This window comes from Pinus tabuliformis, chromosome 9, assembly GCF_031772625.1.
Source record: "Pinus tabuliformis cultivar Carrire ecotype Pingquan chromosome 9, CPIR1, whole genome shotgun sequence".
In the NCBI taxonomy this organism is placed as follows: domain Eukaryota; kingdom Viridiplantae; phylum Streptophyta; class Pinopsida; order Pinales; family Pinaceae; genus Pinus; species Pinus tabuliformis.
In genome coordinates, this window is record NC_142307.1 from 27,324,442 (window position 1) to 27,348,821 (window position 24,380).

General features: G+C 40.1%; 1 protein-coding gene across 1 annotated transcript in view; it reads right to left on the reverse strand.

Annotated features, from left to right (window-relative positions):
- Positions 1-24,380, reverse strand: part of EMB2410 (embryo defective 2410) — a 541,348-nt gene that overhangs the window by 201,088 nt on the left and 315,880 nt on the right. Inside the window, exons 14-16 of the mRNA XM_089441428.1 lie at positions 2,646-2,921; positions 1,821-1,886; positions 1,280-1,417 (exon numbers count right to left, since the gene is read on the reverse strand). Of these exons, the coding sequence (XP_089297554.1) occupies positions 1,280-1,417; positions 1,821-1,886; positions 2,646-2,921 (480 nt within the window). The remainder of the gene's footprint in view (positions 1-1,279; positions 1,418-1,820; positions 1,887-2,645; positions 2,922-24,380) is intronic.

Below are 24,380 nucleotides of genomic sequence, written 5' to 3' on the forward strand. Positions count from 1 at the left end.
AGCTTAAGCCTAAGTTATATATTACATTAACCATTGACCTATACTGAGTACTTCATAAAGGTTAACACTAGTCATTGGATCTTACAATCATTATGTCCAGGTCTGTGTACATAAAGTTATCTTATATGACTGTGGACTTTTGAGGAATTCTAAAAAATACATCTTGCATAGTGCACATCTCATAGTCAACAGAGGTGAGACGAACAGAGCCCAAATCACACAGTTATTTCCAAGAGTGACATACAACAACATAAATCAAGTCAGACTCCTTTCAACATATGCACACAACATAATTTGCATCTTTATGCAACCAATTGTAGATTACACTGAAAAAACCTTTGTGGAAAAACTTCTGATAAAATCCTGATAACATTTGAAAATCGTGAGTTTTTCAACCCGCCGATGTTATCTGCCGAGTTTTCCGGGAGTTTTTCAAACTTGAAAAAATCGTGATTTAATCGATAAACTCCCAACAGAATCACGATTCGAACAAAAAAATCGTGACACAAGACCAGGCCGTGTATAATTTGGGGAAAGTCTGATTTTTTTACTCATTTTGCATTCAAACCTTTAGGATTCGATCCTGTGGAGAGAGGAGGAGATTGTCCCTACCCAAGAGGAGGAGATTTTACCAATTTTGTGGCGCGATTTGGAATTTTGTCAACTGCTCAATGTGAGAGACACTGAGACAGCGATCATCAATTTGCAAGTATGGATTCTCTGTGAGTCTTTGTAATGGTACACACTGTTGTTGATTTTTGCAATACATATGGTCCATTTGTAGCCCCAGGGGCAGGGCCTTCTTCCTCTAGAGGAAAAGAAAAGCCATTCCATATTCCCATAAAAGGGGCAGAGGAACTCAGTGACTGATTAGTTTATGACATGTAGATGACTCATGATGATAATATACATTTATTATATTTTTTGTTGATATTTTGACTCTTGAGACTGAGTCAGGACTCGGGATTTAGGACTTGATTCACTGTTGATATGTGATGTAGCACTAGACTTCTTATACATCTTATATATTAGCTTTCTTTTCATATTTATGTGGCAATGCATTTATCTGATGTTGTGGATACTTTCGATGCTAATTTTTTTTTAAAAAATGAATATTTTTTTACTTTTTTTTAAATTTTGCAGAGTTTTTTCTGATTTTTTCAAAATTCAGACCCTGGCCGATTTATTCCCAAGTTCGACTTTTTCTACATTGGAAAAAATTATACATAATGATGGGAATACAAAGAAGGAAGAAATGAGTGACAGTATACAGCCTTACTGTAGTATCTCCATTGCCACCTCCACTTGCATCAAGACTTCCATGCCAACGGCCCTTTAATTCGGCTAACCCTGGAAGAGGTATTGCCTCCGGGGTTCCTTCCTCGAAAGGAAGATATTTACTGCTCCCTTTTGTAGCCTGTAAAGACACAATAACAATAGTTAACTCTGAAGCTACAGAACTCCACCAATACTAAAATGTCCAAACTAAGCTCCAAGGGAGATTACACATGAATCTACCAAAGTAATATCAAAAATGACAATGATTACAGTCAAGGGAGCTAAAAACCCTCTCTTCCTTGTACTCCCATAATCTTAAAGGTCTTCAAGCTTCTGAAGGAGGTATCCCACTACATCAAAATTCCTTCTAGTAGAATATATCATAGAAATGAAACTTGTTCACGATTCTAGTAAAATTGGTCAGAACTCAGAAGTTAGAAAGTATAGTTAAACTGAGTTACGAGAGAACACAGTCATATTGGAGTTCAAGTAAATAATCACTATCTATAGATGGTCATTTTAAAAAACTACAAAGAAGCTACCTCTAATTGATTTTGCAGATTCTCAGCAAAGAACCCAACATTTTGTACACCTTGAATAAATAACTCCTGCACAACAACACAAGAAAGCTTTTCAGAAACTTAAATCCTAAGATATTTCAAGTTTCAACGGCATGAAACTGAAGATAAATATATTATGCTTCTTTAAATGCAAGTAACTAAGAAGCCTGTGACCGTGTTATGCATTCAAAAGTAAAGAACACAGTACAGCAGATGTGTGTGGCTTAAGTGAAAATCAATCCTCAGACCAACATAAAATGGATAGAATACAAAAGTCAACAATGTAAATTCGGTCACTTTAAAAATAGATTAGCCAGGCATGGCAGAAAAAGAACAATAGGCCTCCACGTGAAGTACTTGTTCTCAAAAACACATGCACATTAGGAAAACCTTTTGGCAACCAGAACAATAATTTCCTTGCCTCCTTCAGCAAGCTTTAGACCTCAATCCCAAAAATCACCAAAAAATCAATCACTCATGAATGAAATGGCTGCAAATATCATATATAATCTATTTATTCATCTCCTTTCAATGCCGGCAGTGACATAAGAATTTACAAATAGCTGTAGCTTCCTGAATTCTAAAAGTTCATAATCCTATCATCAAATGGAAAGAGAAATTCCTCGCATGGACCATAAACATTATAAAGCATAAAATTTACATCATAAATGTAAATGCTAAATGAACACCTTTATCTGCTAATGTCACACAAGATAAAACAATGAAATATGAGTACCTTGAACTAGAAAGAGCAGAAAGATTGCCACTTCTGGAAAGCAGGAGAGAAAATGGTTAATGTATGTCTACCTTCGACCTAGAAAGAACTGCAGGATCACTGCTCCTGGAAAGCAGGCGAGCAAATGGCAGCATCTCAGCGATTTCAGCACCAGGAACTTCTAATCGCAACCGCCACCTTCCCAAAGATGTAATTAGGCTTCCAAGCTGTCCAGCCATTGCTCTCTTCAACATTCCTCCTTTTTCTCTTTCACCAGGAGAACGATCACGTGTTCCTGGCAGCACATATTCACCCTGCAGCTCATACTTGCTACAAGCTTGTTCGAGCACAGATTTCTCCAGTGTAATCTGTATGAATATCCAACAAAGATTGTACATAAAAGTCAAACATAATACCAACATATTATATATACACTTGCCTTTTAACAATAAATGTTTTCTCAGTGTCTCTACCGAGGTGCAATAAATATAATTGCTTGCAAGCACCAACAGTTATTTTTCCGAGTCTTACAGACCCAGTAATTGCCTACAGAAAGCAAGTTACAAGAATCATGTAATTTCCTCAGTATGTAATTTTATTAACTATGGTTTGACTGTTAAATATAGCTGTGTTGATAAAGTGAGACGCTATGGCCATACATAAAATAAATTGAGGCCAATGAAGCCAGTGTTGCAAATATCATTATCAACAATTTATCATCAGTGAACTTCATCTTGAGATATTTGAAAATATATTGAAAATATCACCAACATCAAAAAAATACAAAATAAATTAAATTGTTTACTATTTCAACTATAAATTAACAACATTAAATAATCACATTTCCACATAAAGATGAAAAGCATATTGGTATATAAGATGTATTACATGTCAAATAATGATGAAAAGAACACTAGTATATGAGACGTGTTGCCGCCTAAATCCACACCTGGGATTATCGTAAAGAAAGTCTTTAACTCCATTTGGTGTGGCCTTGGGGGCAAGTTGTATTGGATAAAGTTGTCATTGATCTCAATAAGATGGCAAACTAAGTGCATTGTTGAAGCATGCCCTAGATGAAACCCTAATGTGTAAGAAACCCTATCCCTAAATTATTGAAGCAACTCCCATTATATGATGTCCTAACATAAACCCTAGAAAGGTTGATGCAAAGCAAACCCTACGTGCATTGAAAAGCCCTAGTTGATGCAATTGTCCTAAGTTACCCTAGAAGGAGCCCCAGCATTGTTGATGATGATGCCAGATCTAGATGTTGAAAGATATGATGCCATAGTTGTGTTAAAGCAATGCAAAATTTATAACACTAGCCCTAAGTCCTAATAATGAAACCCTTATATTTTATTCAAGATATCATGAAACCCTAAGTGCTTGTAAACCCAGGCCTTAACCTATGCAGACAACCTTACTACAAAATAAATACTAACCTCATTGTTACTTGAAGTACTTCTATTAATGAAACCTTTATTCTTGATGATGCCTTAACCCCAATTCCTTGGCCCACCCAAATCCTAAAGGACATATTCTAGATAACCTTACCATAAATTCCTAAAGGCTGCCAAAAATACTAAAGATCGTAATAAAAACTTAATTTACTCTTGACATTAAATTCAAATTTTTGATATGGCACTTACACCAGCTGATGAAGGACTTTAAAATCTCTCTAACGAGTACTTACAGCTAAGTTACAAGAAAATGGATATGGGAACGGATACGGGTACAGGGTTTGAAACGGATACGGCAAATTTTCAAAAAATCTAGATACGATACGGCAGGAAACGGCACATATATATATATAGATATTTTAAAAATAAAATTTCATATTACCATTCATATTTCAAAATCTAGATTATCATCTATGATCTATCATGATTCATCATCATCAATTCAACATATGCCATAAACATTCAAGTCCAATGTTATTTGTTATACTTCTCTAACTAGGTGGCCTATGCTTGATTCTTTTTCAGCAGTCGAATGCCAATTAACAAGTTAATTTATTTTGTAGTGCTCCGTGATTCTTAGTTTCTGTCTTCTAAAAGAGCTAAATGACAGAGGATAGGCCAAATTCAGTTGCATGACACATCCCAGTGGTGAATATCTTGAAAAATATTTGTTTCATGCTTTATAAGAGCCAACGAAACCCTGTCCAAATATCATAGCAATGAGCAGATTTCATTTCTTTGTTAATGTTTTGAAAATTTGAAATGATGAAAAATTGAAATTTTGTTATCAGGCCTTTGCTAAGGAATCTCATCCAAGTGAGCATCATCAAATATCTTGGCTAAAACCAAGATGGTCTTATCTTGCCTTCCTGATTCTTCAAAACAGCACTGATATGGACTAATTTCAGTGGCAATATGACCTAAACCTTCTTGGAAATCACTTGCAGAGGTTCATTTTACCTCATGCTTGGCTGTCCTATTCATAAAAGCTAATTTCTCAGCAATATCACAGTGATCTGCAAGAAATTTCAGATCTGATTTATGGTCCAAGTTAGAACTTAGAGGGCAACAGGCCTGCATTCTCACATCAGATTTACACACACAGGAAATGGACAGGAAAAACCTAGAAGAGAGAGAAGATAATTCAAAAACTTCTTTTACACGAGAGAGATGAGAGAGGTTGTATAACTTATTTTTTATTTATTCTTAATTATTACTGAAGTACTTAATTAATAACTTAATGCACTATCATTAACATAATCTAAGTACATAAAATATTAAATAACCATTCACTAAACGTTTAAAGTATATACTGACATGTGGTGTATAAGCTGCCTTGAAATTGACTCTGATGGAGTTTGTTTTATCATCTTGGTATTTTTTGGCTGAGTTGATAGGAATAGAAGCAAGTTTTTTTTACTGAAAAAAATAGAAGCATTTTTCCATACAAGACTCATCAGTTTATGTTTTTGTGTTGTGCAGTGGCCGTCTACTAAAAACATTGGTAGATGTAAAATACAGAAATCTCCATCTAACACCTGTAGAGATTATAATTTATCTACAATGCAATTTCCTTTTGTGTGGCTGTTGGTATTGCAATTGCTTTCACAATATATGCCAGGAGAGCTTTAAAAAATTCATGAGTACGGGGGTTGTCGTAATGCGTATATTATAAAAGTTAGTCGTGCAGCCAATTTTCAATTTTAAGTTTGCTGTTCCCAGCGGGCAGACTTCAAAACCCTTTTTTTGCTGTAAAACGTTTCAAATTTTTCCAAATACGTTTCAGAATTTCAGAAAACGTTTTCAAATTTCTAAAACGACACATTTTTCCTACAAAAATGCCGTTTGAAAAAAAGGTCCCGTATCCAAAAACAAAAAAGGGCACCAAAACGTTTTTCTGGTGTTTTTCTGGCATTTCGTTCCAGGATCCGAATCTGAAACAGGAAAACGCCTTTTTGGGGGTTAGGGTAGCCGTTTCCGGCAACGTAGACTTACAGTCTCCCATAATCCTTGCTGTTGAGAAGAATTATTTTTTTGAAAGGAAATACATCTAAAAAAGAAATGATGAGCCTACATAAGTTGGCCCTAATGTAGGCTTGACATGCCTCTTCAAAAGACGTGTCCCTTCACTTACAGCAAATGACTATAAATATAAACGTTGTGTTGTTCAGTAAGGCATCAATTTTGGTTCAGAGCATCTCTCGGTAAAGACAAGCAAAGAAGAGCACAGAACAATGAGTTAAGAGGACGAAGACCTGTTTAGAACATTTGTTTTGGAATTCGGACTTGTCTTCAAGCACAGTGAATTCAGTTACCTCAGGGATTGTTGAAAGTATTATTTGGGTCTGTAGAGAAGCCTTTTTGTGAACCTGTGAAAGAGTTTTTTTCTACTGATTTTTGGACCTTGGATCTGTGGTAAGAACCACAATTCGGACCTGTGGGCATTCCTCAAAAGGGCAGCTTGGACCTGTAGATATTTAGAGTTGTGGGCATTCCCCAGAAGGACAGCTCAGACCTGTAGTTTAGCTCTCTGCAATTTTATTGGACCTGAGTTTTTATGGAAGAATAAAATCCAACTCTGTGACTTGTAGTGCCATTTAATTCCAGACGTATTGGAGACACTTTTGGGCCTACTATAACAACTTCCTGCAAGCATTCATTCAGACCAACAGCAGTCATGTGAAGAGTGAAATTTGGACCTGAGCCTAATCTATGTTGCACCACATTCAGACCCATGGACCTGTGAAGTGCATTTCAAGCTTGACTGCTTTGAAAGCAGATTGCAGTGCTCTGAAGCAGACATTAAGCGCGCACAGTCATATTTCGCAGACTTTATTGGGCAGTTAAAAAGCAGTCATTAAAGACATCCTTATACGCCACTCTTGGAGCAGCCTCATTGTGTCGACTTGAGAACATATAGTACAGACCTTGTGAAGTCCTTATTGAAGACATTGTAAACCTTTTGAAGAAGCCATTGAAGAATTGATTGAAGGCCTCATTGAAGCATCTCTAAGCATAGCTGAAGATCCCTTGGAGTTTCGTGAGCAGATCTATTAAAGAAGTTTTTGGAGCAGCTTTAGAACAGGCAATCTTGAAGACTTGAGCTTGTTGGAGACCATTTAGAAGATCAGTTTTGAGCATACTTTGAGGAGTACTGTTATGAATAAAATTTATATAAAAATAAAGTAAATAATATTAATCATAATTAATGATTAACTAATTAATAGTTAGTATTGAAGAGACATGTTCTAAGGACATGTCCGTTAATGAAGGGGCACCTGCCTAGGGTATATAAGCAGGCCCTCGCCCTCATTTGTAAGCATCTCATATCTCATCAATTCTTTATATACTATTCAATATACAATTACTTGTCCTACAATGGATGTCTTTGTCTTCGAAGTATTCTGAAGATTACTCCATTGTATATACGAACTTTGTTCATTACATTGGTATCAGAGCTATTTGATCCTATGGCCGCTTAACCGCTGCAAAGAGACAGCGGTTATATATATATATATAGAAAAAAAAGTTATATACCTGTCACTTGTTCATTCAGCTAGCCGCCAGAGTCCACCGGCTACACGCAGACACGAGCCTATCCGCTCAACCACTAGCATCTGATTCAGCCACCGTCCAACCACAGCCGTCGTGCATCCTCAATAATCTATGGAACAGTCACTCGACAAAGACAACCTTCTAGCCAGCCGTCGAACAGCAACTCTTCCACTCCCATAATTTTGTGTCGTCTCCACATTACCGTCATCTAAATCACAAACTGATAGTGTAAGTCCTATTCCTACACTGGTAACTCCCACATTATCGCAGCCCATCTACCGATTACCCATCCATTACCCCCCCCCCCCCCCCCCCTCTGCCCACATGACACTGTTGTTGCAGCCATACACAATTTCCAATCTGTGTTGTTTCCGCTGCCAACTGCCCACTCACAGCACATTCACCTGCTGCCAGGCTTTTCGTCTAGCCACAGAATGCAAATCAGTTGCTTCACCCTTCTACAGATCACCATCCTGTAACTTCCTGAGCTGCATCATCGTGTTACAAACAGACCCCCCCGCCCCAACGTTTAGTTGTGGGGCTACCTTCGAACTTTGTCGCCATCTCTACTACACCGCACATCCCTATCTTCCCTCTATCCCTACTCAGTCATCGCCCTATTCCGATTTCACCTTCCACTCTGTGCCAAATCTCCTCTGCCTTTTCTTTTTCGTCAAAGCCATCAGCCGTCAACAGTCACGCTCGTGGACGAGTTTTGTTCCCCGTCCATACAACAATTTTTTTTAAATATTTTAGTTTTAATTTTTATGTATAGTTAATTAATAGTATAACTAAATTAGTTAATTATATGTATAAAGCCCTTGTGTAAATCACTAAGGAGAAGGGTTATTTAATTTTAAAAAATCAAAAGTGAAAAAAAGGGTTATATATATATATATATATATACACACACAAAAGAAAAAAAATTCTAAATTTACTCAGAGATTCAAGGGATAAAAGTTAAGAAATATCAAAAAGAAAAAATGGAGCTTAATTTGAAAATGATGAAGGATGAAAAGATGGGTTTTGCATACAACTCAACATTTTGGACTAAATGTCCATTTTGTCTAAACGAAATTGGATATACATATATTCAAAAAAATTGCAAATTAAGTTGTCCAGCATGTAGAAGATTATTTAGTACGGAAGAAGGCCAAGATAATGAGCAAATGCAAATGAAAAGAATAAAGCATCGGAAAAGAAATATAAAGATCTTGAAGATCAGTTTTATGAAGAATCAACAGAGTAATGAAGAAATTTGACGTCTAAGGGACCATAACAAAGAATTACTTGAGAGGGTCAAGAAGTCCAAAGATATAAGAAAAAATTAGAAGGAGAAAATGAATGTCTCAAAAAGAAATTCAACAAGAGTATATCAGAAAAGGAAGTAGAAAAATTGCGTTTAAAAACCCTGAATCAAGGTTATTAGAACAAATCAAAAATATAAAAGATAAAGCGAAGGATACTAAGGACAAAGTCAACGATTCCGAAAATGACAAACTTTTACGTCGAAGGAATCATAACCAAGCCCTTCTTACGCAAATAAAGAAGCTTAAAAGTGACAAGAAGTCACTGAATGACAAGTTAGAACAACTTACTCAAAAAAAGTATGGAAGTCTCCAGTCGTAACAGTCCAAGTTGAAGATAAAGGAATAAATACTGATCCAGTCAATATCACAACTCAAGAAGATGAGAAACCAATAGAAGTTAAAACATATTCAGATGTGTGAAAATTTCTGAATCTACACATCAGAAAACCCTACTGCATTCACTGGTTTATCATCTCCTACTTGTTCTTTGCATTTAACAAGTTATTTAATTACATAAACATCGATGAAAAACACGATTGCAGCCTACACATATATACATATCATGGACTGAAATAAACTAAGACAATTGCACAAGGGACATTGTTATTTTTGGACAATCGTTCCCCGAAAAACCTAATGCGGGAAAACTGGTGCAACATATAGACGGTTTGTATTATTAAGCAGACTCTTGAATTCCACTAGGGTGCCAAATGCGGCTCACACAACAAAGAATAACTTAGAAGTACCTCTATCTGGAGACAGATATTTCTACAGATCCAGCAACTGAATGATCAAACGCCACAGATGACAAATGTTGTCCCCAGTGTTGGGGAGCAATGGCTTCTCCAAGCTCTATGTTGGAACTGCATCACCTCCTCTAGGAGCTGCATCACCCTCCTAGTGAGCCTCCATTGCTCAAAAATTCGATATGATGAACTACTATCTCTGCCCCACAGACAAACCCCAGCGCTGCCTCTAAGGGCCTGCGTCAGCCCCTCTAGCTTCTGCGTCAGCCTCTCTGGCCTCTGCGCCACCCTCTCTGGAGCTGCATTGTCTCTCCTGGTGTTACTTTGCCTCTCTGCTATGTATTCTTCGACCTTGGACTGAAGTCCCTCTACCGAACTGCCCCTCACTGCAACTCAAATCACTAGCTTGATTTTCTCAGCAAACCACACCCCAGAAAAATCGAACTCTTTGATCTCTTCAGTGTATCTCCAACTGACCCTCAAGCCTCCTCTTATACATTTCTTGTTGACGAATCAACGGTCGTGATCAAATCTCTAATCAATGGCTAAGACTAAAACAGGCTTGATCCCCATCACTTAGAACCTTCTCACCCATATTCTTATTAATACACATTAATATTTTTATTTTCCTAAGTTTAGACTTAGGAACCCATTAAAAATATTAATTATTTTAATAACTCCTCATCTGGGTGGAATTTCTCCAAATGATTTCTGGGTTCTGGAGATCTCATGTGTTCTAGCCCCTCCACAAAATTTTGGAGCTAAAGCACATTCGATGCTACCTAAAATCAACACTCCCTCTTAGCGATGAATGTGCTCTAGTAACACTTCTCAACAGAAGTACTACATTGATCCACTGCATTGGTCCTCTGTGCTGCTGATGCTTGGCCTGTTGCCCTTCATCCACTGCACCGCAACTTCCTGTACTGCTGCCCATGACTCTGCCACAGCCATTGCTACATCTATACTACAGCGCCCTCTCAAAATGTTGCATCATGTTGCCCATAGCACTGCCAATGCTAACCGCTGCATTGCAACTCAGTTGTTGAGAAGTAAGCAACGGAAAACTCACCCAAACACTAACATGCTGGTCAGTATGGATGCCTTGTGATGTTGAAGCTACCTATGTTGCTAATCTGTGCTGACCCTCTGCAGCCATTGTGCTGTTGCAAACTGCTTCGTGCTTCTCGCACTGCTACAACATCCACTGCGCTGCCTCAGACTTTAACACTCTAGCAATGCCACTATCGCTCCATCACACGTCACTCCAACTGACACCCATCACTTTGCTACTGTCGTTAAGGGCTCTCGTAGCCATATGTGTTCCAAGAGTTTGGGCACTTCAAGGATCCTACCCCCGTCATGTAGTCCTCTTGACTACAACTCCATGACACCCCACCTCTTCTCCAAAGGCACATGAGCACTCATGGCACAATCATCATCCTCGCCTTCCTTGTCCACTTTCGCTGGAGCAGCCTTTCATTTAGAAGCTTCACCCTTGCCCTTCTTCTGGGGGCACTGAGTGGCATAATGGCCCAGTTCCCCACAGTTTAAGCATCTGCACTTAGTGATGTCCTTCTTGTTCCTCTTCTGTTGCACTTGTTGTCCCGACGATGCGAGAGTTGCATACTCCTCCTCCTCCTTCTTGACTCGAGCTCCCTTGCTGCTACTCCCTGTCTTGGTCATCCTCTTGAGCTCTTCTTGTCGAATAGCTGCCCACATCTCCTCCCAAATGGGAAGAGTCGCTCGGCCTAAAATACTTGGGACAAATATCTCCTAATCTTCGAAGACTGCATTCAAGGCAGTCCTAACCATGAGCTCAAGATTTGGTGTAGACCCCACAGAAGTCTACCAGTCGTGAATCCCTTGCAACCTAAGAAGGAAGGGATCTATCTCCTCTCCCTTCTGCATCTGGTACTGTCTCAGCTGATTTCCTAATCGCATCTTCCATTGGATGGAAGAGCCCTAATACATGGTGGTCAGCACCTCCCACATCTCCTTTGTTGTGTCCTTCTCAGCAATGTGTGGTACTACATGATCTTTGACCCCATCTAGGATCATGCACTTTGCCTTCACCTAGGCCTCCTTGTACTTCTTTGCAGCATCAGCGTCAACCGGAACAACAACCACTTTCAAGGCATAGTCTTTGATGGGATTTTATCTAGGACTGCCAGGATCCTCGCCTTCCAGATGACAAAATTGGATGCTTCGTCCAATCTATCCTGATCCCTCAACCCATTCATTGCCATCTCCACTCAAAAATATGACTGGTTCTCCTCTCCCTCTCTTGTCGTCAATCTAGCAAGACTTGAACATGGATTCCTTGGGCGCAAGAAACCCTCTAAGGAACAAGCTCTTCTCGACTCCCTCTAAATCCTGATTTCCCTCACAGAAATCCTCCGGCCAACTGTCGAATTGCTCCTCTCTAATCCTCCTTTGTTGTTGCAACCCAAATCTAGATTTCTTGGCTAGAAATATGTCAAGGCAGTGATTCCCTCTACCTTGGTTCAGTGTCCTTAGACATTGCTCTACACCAATAGAAACAACGTCCCACCAGCTCCTGAAATTGAAATATTCTCTGCTCCCTTAGCCCTGGCAACTAAAGAGTCTAAACCCTTCTGGCTCTGCGCAATCACTACGTGCGCTGGATCATCTCCTCCTAGCCATTGCGTCAATCCTTCCTGGCTCAGAAAGATGACATGGCACTGCATCGACCTGATCTACCCCCCTCTACTTCTGCGCTAGCCTGGATAGCTGACGCAGCTACTGCGTCACCTTCGCTTGGCTCAAAGTGTTGACGCAGGCACTGCGTTAGCCTTTGTGTCACCTTTTCTGCACTGCATCACTCCTTCTACGTCTCTAGCTCTGGAACAGCACTGTCACTTGGGGCAGCTGCTTCTCTGCAGCAAATTCTCCGGATTTCTTGGTTGGTGTCTTCAGTCACCTATGATCTGTAATGCTTTGATACCATGTGAAAAACTTTGAATCTACACATCAGAAAGCCCTACTGCAATCACTGGTTTATCATCTCCCACTTGTTCTTTGCATTTAACAAGTTATTTAATTACATAAACATCGATGAAAAACACTATTGCAGCCTACACATATATATAGATCATGGACTGAAATAAACTAAGACAATTGCACAAGGGACACCGTTATTTTTGGACAATCGTCCTCGGAAAAACCCAATGCGGGAAAACCAATGCAGCATATAGAGGGTTTGTATTATTAAGTAGATTCTTGAATACAACTAGGGTGCCAAATGCGGCTCACCCAACAGAGAATAACCTTGGCAGAGGTACCTCTATCTGGAGATAGATATTTCGGCAGATCCAAAAACTGGATGATCAAACCCCATAGATGACAAATGTTGTCCCCAGTGTTGGACAATGGCTACTCCAAGCTCTGCACTGGAATTGCGTCACCCTCTCAGTGAGACTCCATTGCTCAGAAATTCGATATGCTGAGCTACTCTCTCTCTGCCCCATAGACAAACCCCAGCGCTGCCTCTAAGGGTATGTGTCAACCCCTCCAGCTTTTGCGTCACCTGTATCAGCCTCTCTGCCCTTTGCGTCACCCTCTCTGGAGCTGCGCTTTCTCTTCTGGTGCTGCTCTGCCTCTCTGCTATGTATTCTTCGGCCTTGGAATGAAGTCCCACCGAACTGCTCCTCACTGCAACTTAGATCACTAGCTCGCTTTTCTCAACAAACCACGCCCCAAAAAAATCGAACTCTTTGATATCTTCAGTGTATCTCCCACTGACCCTCAAGCCTCCTCTTATACTTTTCCCGTTGATGAATCGACAGCGATGATCTAATCTCTAATCAACTGCTAAGATTAAAACAGGCTTGATCCTCGTCACTTAGAACCTTCTCACCCATATTCTTATTAATACACATTAATATTTTTATTTTCCTACGTTTAGACTTAGGAACCCATCAAAAATATTAATTATTTTAATAACTCCTCATCCAAGAGGAATTTCTCCAAACGATTTCTAGGTTCTGGAGATCTCATGTGTTCTAGCCCCTACACAAAATTTCGGAGCTAGAGCACATCCGATGCTACCTAAAATCAGCAAGATGTTGTAGTCCAAACAATGGAAATTCCAAGTGATGATTTAGTATTCAACTCAACAACAACAGTACTTAAAGTAAATCGAGAAACTGCCACACAAATGATAAAGGAAAGTTCAACCAGAAGAAGTCCTTATCAACATCTGAATCACAAAAGTAGACAACTAAGTCAGTCTACATCAGTGATGCGGGGGAGCCCCCCCCCCCTTCGAACCCGCTCCCGAAGCGCGCTCCGGGCGGGAGCGGCTCAGGAGCGGGTCGGGAGCGCGCTCCCCAAATCGCTCCCGGACGGGAACGATTTTCGGGAGCGCGCTCCCGTAAAAAAATTTGCGCTCCCTGGTCTGTGAGGGAGCGCTTCAGGGAGCGATCGCTCCCGCGCTCCCGGAGCGCTTTTTAATGCCCGGGAGCGATCGGGGAGCGATCGCTCCCTGATCGCTCCCGGGCATTAAAAAACGCTCCGGGAGCGAATTTTAGTGAACCGGGAGCGGTTCGGCGGAAAAAAATTCCGCGGACCCGAAAAAAACAAAAAATTTAACTAATTTTTTTGGGTTTATAAGCCCAATGGGCCAAAACAAAATCATTTCAATGAGATTGAGCTTGAGTTTGAGAGCAAAGGAGCAAGGAGCAAGAGCTGAGGAGCAAGGAGCCAGAGCTGAGGAGCGAGGAGCAAGTGCCAAGGAGCGAGGAGCAAGCTTGCAGAGGTAAGTAACTTAATCATTTAGTTAGTTTAGTTGGTTAGGTAGTTAGTTTGTTTAGTTTAATTTACCTGTTTGAGTTTAAAGATCATTAATTTAAATTAAATGAATTAATCCCAATAAACTAAATTAATTTGCAGATTCAAGACTCAAACCCTACAAACATCAAACACGATGGACCTGGGGATTTTTATTGGCATTTTCCTCTTCCTGGTCCCTTTTCTGGTTATTATGGTGGTGGAGAGTAGGAAACGGAGGGGGCCTGAAACTGAAGAGGTGGATGAAGAAGCCGGAGGAAGTCAAATAGGTGAAAACCCCAGTGAGGAGGATGTGGAGGGTGAACATGAGGGTCAAAAAACTAAACAAGACCAAACTCCATTGTGGAAATATGTTCAGAGGCCTGAAACAGGGAGAGGGGGTGGAACCACTAAATTTCATTGCCCCCATTGCAACAATGATTTCACAGGCTCATACACCCGTTTGAGAAGACACCTTTGCGGGAAAAGGGCATGGGATGGAGAGAAACAAATAGGAATCAGAACTTGCGATGCGGTGTCAACAGCAGATAGAGCCAAATACATAAAGGAAGAGGAGGACGCCCAATACAAAGCAAAAAGATCAAGGGGTTTCTTTGAAAGCTCACAAAGAACTCCTTCAGCATCCTCCCAAGGCAGTGGATATGGACATGGAGGCTCAGGGTCATCATCTTTACGCCGTAGAACCATATCAGATTTCCTTGATGAGGGGTGTAGGAATGATGTGGATTCAAAAATTTACAGGTTCCTCTATGCAAATGGGATACCATTCAATGTTCTACGCTCACCTTATTGGCACGAAATGGTTTCTGCCATAAATGATGCCCCTAAAGGATACAAGAGCCCTGGGTATGACAAGGCAAGAACAGTTGGCCTTGATCATGAAAAAGCAAAAATATCACATTCTTTGAATAAAATGACAAGTTCTTGGACTGACAATGGGGTGTCCATTGTATCTGATGGATGGACAAATGTAAAAGGCAAGCCATTGATAAGTGTTCTTGCTGTGTCCCGAAGTGGTCCCATTTTTCTAGCTGCACATGATTACTCAGACAAGTTCAAGACCGCTATCAACATTGCAGAAGCATTGCTTGAAACAATTGAGCGTATTGGCCCATACAATGTCATCCAAGTCATCACTGATAATGCTCCTAATTGTAAGGCAGCGGGAGCAATTATTGAGGATAGATACCCGAACATATTTTGGTCTGGATGTTTGGTTCACACATTGAACCTTCTGTTGCATGATATTGTCAAAAACAAAAATGAACAATACCAATGGATTGGTGATTTGTACAAGAGAGGAAAAAAAATGATAAAATTTATTACAAATCATAGCAATACCCATGGCCTTTTCCGCAGTCACTCGAGATTGGAGTTGCTGAAGATTGCGAGGACTAGATTTGGTAGCTATTACCTCACCTTCAGGCGCCTTTTGAAGGTAAGAGAGGGTTTAGCTAGCATGGTATCAAGTCCAAATTGGCAGGTGTTAAAGGAAAGGGCTACAAATGTAGCTGACATTGCAGGTTTTGAAACGGTGGAGGAGGCCACTCTTGATGGGCAGTTTTGGACAACTGTGAGACAGGTATTGGATTTCACCAAGCCAATTTATAACATGATTCGGTTTGCAGATACAGACAAACCAGTGATTGGCGAGGTGTATGAGCAAATGGATACCATGTTGGGGGAAATAAAAGACATTGTTAATGACAGAGATCCCGACTTGTACAATCTGATTCACGATTGTGTGTGTGAACGGTGGAAAAGGCTTAACCTTCCACTACATTGCTTGGCGTATATCCTTACGCCAAAATACTACTCAGATTCTTGGTTGGGCAAACCTGCAGCAGGGGGTGGTGTTAGGACCAAACCCCATTTAGATCGAGAGGTAACTAAAGGATATCTGGATGCATTAGAAAAGTTGGTGCCTGACAGGGAGGAATGTGCAGCTGTGCGCCTTGAAATAGGCAGATACTTCACTGGCAGTGGTTTGTATGGTAACTTCCATGCAATGGACGACAAAGATAAATTTGATTCTCTCACATGGTGGGAAACATATGGCGGCGACGGACTTTTGCGAAAATTGGCATTGAAAGTTCTTGCACAGGTTGTAAATTCTTCTTCTGCAGAGAGGTGTTGGAGCACCTACAGTTATATACATAATGTGAAAAGAAACTGGCTCAACGAAAACCGAGCAGAAAGCTTGGTTTATGTGCACTACAATTTGAGGTTGTTGAGCCATTACTGTGATCGGGCTAATGAAGATCCCACATATAAAATTTGGGACAATCACCCTGAGGACGACAATTTGGAGGATGGCATTGTACATATGGAAGAACTAGAAGATGAGCTTGTACGGGATGAAGCTGAAGCAGCTGCAGCAGCCATGCCACCTCCACCTCCACCATCCAGTAGCAGTTCTCGGGGCCCGAGTCTTGTTCCATTGCTGTCGCCACCTCCATCGACACCCTCGCGTGGAGGCTCTAGTTCTGGTCGTCGGTCTGGGCAGGAGACTCCTAGAAGACCGCCAAGACCTACTTATACTCCTGGAGACTCTCGTGGCAAGGGCCACTTGTAGATTTACAGTTTACTTGTCTTTTTTAGTTTCTATTAGACTTGTCACTTTAGTTTTCATAACTGTTCAGTGTTGAGTTTTGAGTCCTTGACTCTTGACTCTTGACTCTTTCATATCATTATGACATTATGATATTTTTTGTAAACATTATATCACTGTGACAATGAAAATTTGAAGTTTGAAGTTGGGCCTTGGCAATTATAACTCATTGGTAATGATTGTGAATTATGAATATGATGCTTTGTGAAAGACTAAAGTTGTTTCATTTCATCTCATTATTCATGTTTCATTTTATAAATTTTTAACATTTCATATCATGTTAACAGTTAGAAGTTAGGACTTAGAAATATCTTCGATATTACTTCTTGTAATGGTTAAACTTGGCTTACAAGTACAACTTGTTACTTTGGTGATCAATGATGATAAATGTTATTGAATTGAATGTTATTTTAATTTATTATTTTACTAAGGTTGATGACGATTATAATTTCTAGATGATTGATGTGATATGGTTCAATGATCAATTTGTGTTTTTTTATGTTTTTTATGTCTATTTCATCATTCTACATGTTTTTGTTGACATATATGTATCAAAAATTAAAAAATATAAAAAATATATATATTTTTAAAAAATCGCTCCGGGATTCACTCCCAAACCGGGAGCTTCTGAAAATGGTCGCTCCCACTCCCGCTTCCGCTCCCGCTCCCCGCTCCCGCTCCCGCTCCCAAGTAACACTGGTCTACATATTTGAACCATTCAGAACGGAAACAACAGATTTATGTTCCAAGGAATACTGAAGTATGCAGAATCTAGTCCTATGATAAAGATTCCTTACAAATTTCCAGTGATCAGAAGATTCCACAGAAGAATAATCTAGGATGGTCAGATCCATTCTCAGTTCGACAATTTTCTTTATCACTCACAGCATCATATCATCTCGTATCAACGAAGATGAAAGTTCGGAGGCAAGGAGATATTTGAAATGGGAAAATAGATCAAGCACTTTCATCAGTAAGCTTTGAGGACAAAGCTTTTTGAAGAGGAAGGCAATGTTATGCATAAAATTGATATAAAAATAATAAAAATAGTGTAAATAATAATAATCATAATTAATGAATAACTAACTAATAGCTAGTATTGAAGATGCATGTTCTAAGTACATGTCCATTAGTGAAGGAGCACTTGCTTAGGGTATATAAGCAAACCCTAACCCTCATTTATAAGCATCTCATATCTCATCGATTCTTTATATACTATTCAATATACAATTAGTTTTCCTTCAATGGATGTCTTTGTCTTCGAAGTATTTTGAAGATTACTCCATTGCGTATATGAACTTTGTTCGTTACAAATATTGATTAGACCCTCATTTGGAGCAACTTATCGAAGAAAATTGGAAGGATAATAGAAGTTGATCTTGTAGATATTCTTGGAGACCTTGATGCATGATTGAAGCCCTCATGGAGTAACCTTGGAGAAAATTGTTTGGGTAACATGAAGAATTTTAGAGACACCTTTTGTGGTTATTAAAGTTGTCATTGATGAGCGAAATGCTTTGGAGACTAATTGAGGGCATTGTGGAAATAGAACTTGAAGATATTGACAGGGCTTGTTACAGAAGACATTGGAAGCCTTGAAGAACCATTGATCCTATCTCAAAGAACAAAAGCATAGGGTTGGTGACCTAGAGGATTGGAGTCCTCAACGAGACCAAGTTGGAGCCTGAAACAATTGAGAGGATTAGAGCCCTAAAGGATTGGAGTCCTCAAGAAGACCAAGTTGGTGCTTGGTGAAGTGCAGGTTGGAGCCTGGTGGAAGTGAAGATTGGAGTCTTCATCTATGGTTGGAACCCTGAAGGAATCATAGGTGTGATTGTACAAATTGGAAACTGAATCATAGGTGTAACTTGCAATGCTATTTCGGCCTCCTACAAATGATTTGGCCTCGTCTTCCTGCTTCTCCGACATTAGAAAATACTATGGAAATCTCCTCCAGATTCCTGCTCCCAAATCTCTATTAAACCCATGTCTCAGATGCTTCCCTAGCTTCAATCGTGCCCTTGTTTAATACCTACAACTAGGTAGTCGAACTGCTCAACTCACAACTAATTCGATGTCTCCTCTGCAACCCCTTCAACCTGCTCTTATAATATCTCGTTGGAGTCTCAACCGCCACGATTACATCTCAACTATGGCTAAAATCATTTTGACATCATCCATGGAAGTCTCTAGAGAAAAATCGAATTTCCTCATTTAATTCACTATAATTAACCAATTTTCCTAAGTTAGACTTGGGAAATATTTAATTATTGACTAGTTAACTTAATTGAGGCACCTCCAAGTCTTTTCTCGCGAAACCTTTTCTTGATTTTGGTGATCTCATGATCCTTGGCCTCTAACACACCATAGAGACTAGAACACATGTCCGCTGCTACCATAATCTACCACTCCCTCTTATCAAGGAAGGTATTCTCCACTATACCCATTTGCTCCCTGAAGTAGACAAACTTTTCCCTACCCAAGGCTTTCGTGAATATATCAGCTACCTACTAGTACGTGGGAACATGTTGTAGCTGAATTGATCCACATTGCACACAATTTTCGATTCACCTGCTATATGTTGTAACTGAACCATCATGTGTTTCTACTGTGCTACTTTGATCTCACACAATTTGCCCCGCTGCTATCATTGCGAAACTGTGTGCAATCTCAATCTCCCACTCAAATTAACTAAGAAATCTCTTTTCCTTCCAGCAAATCAACTTGGCTTCCTCCCTACTACTAGAACTCCTTCCTAACTGGATTGTGTAGTATTGCAACAGGGAAACTTGTTCTATTTTCAGACACTCTTTGAAATCTCCCAGCTACTCACACTCCTTCCTACGACATACCCTAGCTAATTGAACTGCATAGCATTGCCACTGCGGAACTCGTTCTTGCCTCTTTTGTTGGAAACCTCGGCCTTCCTTCTTGACTAGAGTGTTGGAAACCTGCTCTAAATGGAAATGCCATCCTAGAGTCTCTCTCTAGCTAGAACTGTGCCTGCACTTTACTGCTAGCAATTCACAATGCCACCCCAATCATATGAATTTCCCGCAATTTGCACTCGTAACTGGAAACTTGGTCTCTTTTGATCTATTGTATCACTGCAACTAGCTCTGCACTTGTCTCCTGAGTATCCAAATGCGCCTTGCTAACACTTTGATCCTCCTACAACTAAAATACTTTGGGCTCCTGTAGCAAATGTAATGATCCAACTAAGGAACACACATCAATTGGATTTGATCTAACTGATCAAGGCCCCCTTAGCTAGATCTAGACTTCCTTGTTGCTCCTCTCTCGGATCTTTCCCATGTGAAAATTCAGTGATCATGAATCCTACTGCAGTAACTGATAATATTTCTTCTATTTGTTAAAGTACTTAAACAAAGTATTTGAAGTTTTCTACGGCAAATATCAAAATACATACATTGCAGCCTTCACAAATAAAATTATGCAGAAAATAAGTACAAGGAAAATACTAGCACATATATAACCACACTGACAGTTATTTTTGGACAATTGTCACCCGGAAAAACCCAGTGTGGGAAAACTGGTGCAGCAGATGAGGATTTCTTTTATTAATCTTCAACAATAATTTTTGTAGAAGACAAAATGGAGGAAGAGCCACTGAGAGAAATTTACCGGTGAATTTCTCACACTCCACCTGCAACTCACTCTCTGACAAATCCTTTATCTCTATCGAAGCTATTATCTGTGAAAATTCAGAAACCCCAAATCCTACTGCACCAATTGATTAAGTTTCTTTTGTTTGTTAAATAACTTTAACAAATTATTTACAGCGTTAAACGGTAAATATTGAAACTAATACACTACAGCCTTCACAAATATAATATTGCGAAAGAAAAATAATGTTGGAAGAATAGAATCATACACACATAAATAACATTGTTATTTTTACAACGTCCCTGGAAAAACCCAACTTGGCAAAACCGGTGCAGCAGCTGAGGGTTTTATTTATTATGCAGTAGTAAATCTGAGGACAAATCTATGGAAGCTCAAATCTAGCTTTACATACAGATAAATAACTGATAGGAGATCTAGTGAGAAAAATCTCACTCCCACCGATGATCCAACACTGACCTTGGCTCAAGATGTGCTGCCCATTGCTACCTCTGCATCAGCCTACGCAGATCTCCATCCCACAACTCGGACCAATGTCTCTTAGTAACTGATCAGCTGTTATCTAGAAAATCAATCCTCCTGGCCTCTGGGCTCCCACTCTAGCTTCTGGCACTAAATTTCGACTTCTTCTCAGCAAAATACAGATCTCTCTCTGAAAGTTTGCGCTACCTCTCTATGGCACTCATTCCCTCTCTCCTATGCACTCACCGAACTGGAGAGACTTCCTTCCGATCTTACTATCCCTACCCTTCTCTCACTGCTTCGACTTCACTAGCTCTCTCCCCAGCAACTAACTGTTGCTACTCTAGAAATCAAACTTCTCAAGTGTGTTCTCCAACTCCCACCAAATTTCTTCTTATAATCTCTCGTTGAGACATCAACGACCAAGATTAAAACATAATCGATGGCTAAGATTAACTAGAACTTCATCCATGTCTTCTTCTAGAAGATTCTCACCATGACTTAATTAATGCCCTTTCATTAATCAGTTTTCCTAAGTTTGGACTTAGGTCGCATTAAAAAAACATTAATTATTTTAATTAATTAGTCTCTAGGTGGAATTTCCATAAACGATTTTTGGATTTTGGAGAATACATGTATTCTAGCCTCTCCACAAAGTTTCGTGGCTAGAACACATCCGATGCTACAAAAATCAATACTCCCTCTTAGCAAAGAATGTGTTCTCCCTCTTAGCGAGGAATGTGTTCAGCGCTGCAACTTACTGAAGCAACACCCTTTCTCTACACCACCTCTAGTTACACCACTGATGTTTGGCTGCTGCTTCCCACCAACTACTGTGCAACTCTGATAAACATTGCATTCATGTTGTTGATGGCTCTGTTGAACTGTTGCCAACACTGCAACTCCCTCTCCATCTGTTGTTGCAACAACTGCAACGAAAAAAAGCATCCAAAACACTGAACCAATTGTGGTCAATATGATGGATCTATCACATGAGTCCTCACTGTTACTAGGCTCTGCGCTGCCACTAAAACCTCTGCACTACTGCTCACTCTGCTTTGCGCCATCTGCACTGTTGCCAACATTGCACTGTGTTGCCGGTATCTGATCGCTACTAGCTACTGCATCTGTCACTCTAGCATCTGACTGCATCAACTGCCACTGGGCCATCCTGCTACTGCATGTTTGTGGGCTCTAGTAGCAAGGTATTGATTCATGAGGTGGACCTCCTCAAGAATCTTGCTCATCCTGCAGCTCTCTGGGGCTACAAAACCAAATCACCCCACCTCATTCCTAGAGGTATATTGGTGATCATGGCAAACTCTTCCTCCAATCCGGAGGACAGCTTGTCAATCTCCATGGATGCAGGCTGCTGATCCTGCTTGTCCTTTCTAAGAGGCCATTGAGTGTTGTAGTGGCCAAGCTCACCACATCTAAAGCATTTCACTTTGGAAATGTCCTTCTTCCTCCTGCATTGCTCCTGCTGCCCCTTTGATGCGAGGGCCACATCCTCCTCTTCCTTTACTTGCTTCATCCCACTGCTACTACCAATGATGGTGGTCTTCATGAAATCTCGCCTCATCTCCTCCTACTGCAAATCAGCCCACATACAATCCCAGTCTTGTAACTTTTCTCTTCCAAGAATATTCTGGATGAAGACTTGCCACTCTTCGGAAACGTTGTTTAGAGCAAACCGCACCAACTCAGTAGGCTTCAGATCACATAGCTGAAGGCTCTGCGGATCTACATTTGCAGGTACAACTACCACGCCATTGATATCAGCTTTGAAATCATACTCATCTAGAAGAAAAGAAATTTTTGCCTTCCAGATCACATAGTTGGAGGCTGCCTCCATCTGATCCTGATCTCTTAGCCCTGCTGTGTTAAAATTGGCAACTAGGGCCAAACTCCATGTGGGTCATCTTATTCATGGCTGATAATATTTTTATTAGAGTACCTTGTCGAGAGGTGTAGGATTGATCTAAAGATCATCCGATTCCGATAAGTATTTATGGAGATATGAATTTATTTTGATTATGGAATAATTATCAAGCCGACCTACAACTCATGTAGGCTCAGAAGCCCAACAGTCGCATCTATTCAATCATCAACAGTTGTGTATAAATACAGGAGGTCTTTTCCTCATTTGGACACACTCATCTCATCACATCTCTCTCTCAACTGCATAGAAAAGAGTCTCTTCCCTCTTGCGCAAAAAAGGCTCTCTCTCACACATGAAGAAGGAAGGTGCAGAATTTAGGGTTGCAACTACAGAACCAAAGTTTGACCAGCGTTGACCAGAAGACTCCCTCCTCATAACTGTGCTATAGGTCCATTTGGATCTCCTCTGAAGGCTGCATTTCTTGGTGGTGGAATCAAGCCGTTCCGACGGTCAATTTGCAAGATATTGTCTGCCCTAGTTTGGCTAATCTAGGGTTTGCTGCTGCTGATGTAAATCAGATTTATGTACTATTTCTCTCTGTTGAATTATTGAAGATAAAGGAAGATTTGATCAAAGGGTTTCCCCACATTGGGGTTTGTCCCTGGCTAGCCACCACATCTTGTGTCTCTTGTCTTGGCTTGTTTTCTGTCGATCGTTTAATGTTCTATTTGTACTTTACTTCATGTACATGTGATTGCTAATCTATGGATAATAATAGGAAAGAAGTAAATTGTTATAAGCATAAAACATACCATAAATTAACAAGGTATCGGAGTTGAGGTGAAGACAAAGCCCAAGCAAGAGCAAGAGCAATCACCGAAGAGAAGAATGGCAAGGCTATTCTAAAAGAACTATGGGGTCCTCAACACTCTTCCCTGCCGAAGACAAGCTCCGTGAGAAAGCTGACTATCATGGATGGAAGATGTTTATCAATCTAACCTTAGAACATCAAGGAGTGTTGGACCATGTGAGAGGCAATATTGTTGAGCCTCCATCAAATGCACCCGCTACTGCCAGGAACAAATGGAAAACTGGTGAAGTCAAATCAAAGAAGATCATCAGGGAGTCTATCGACAAGCGCTTGGTGGCCTACATCTCCAACCTCAACACCTCCAAGGAAATCTACGATAGACTGGTGAGTTTATATAAAGTTAATGATGCAAATCAAGTTTTGTTTCTTAGAAATAAGCTAAAGGAAATTAAGAAGGGCAAAGATGAAAGTATGCAAGCATACTTCTTAAGAATCACCGAGTTCAGGAACGATCTCCTATCTATTGGGGA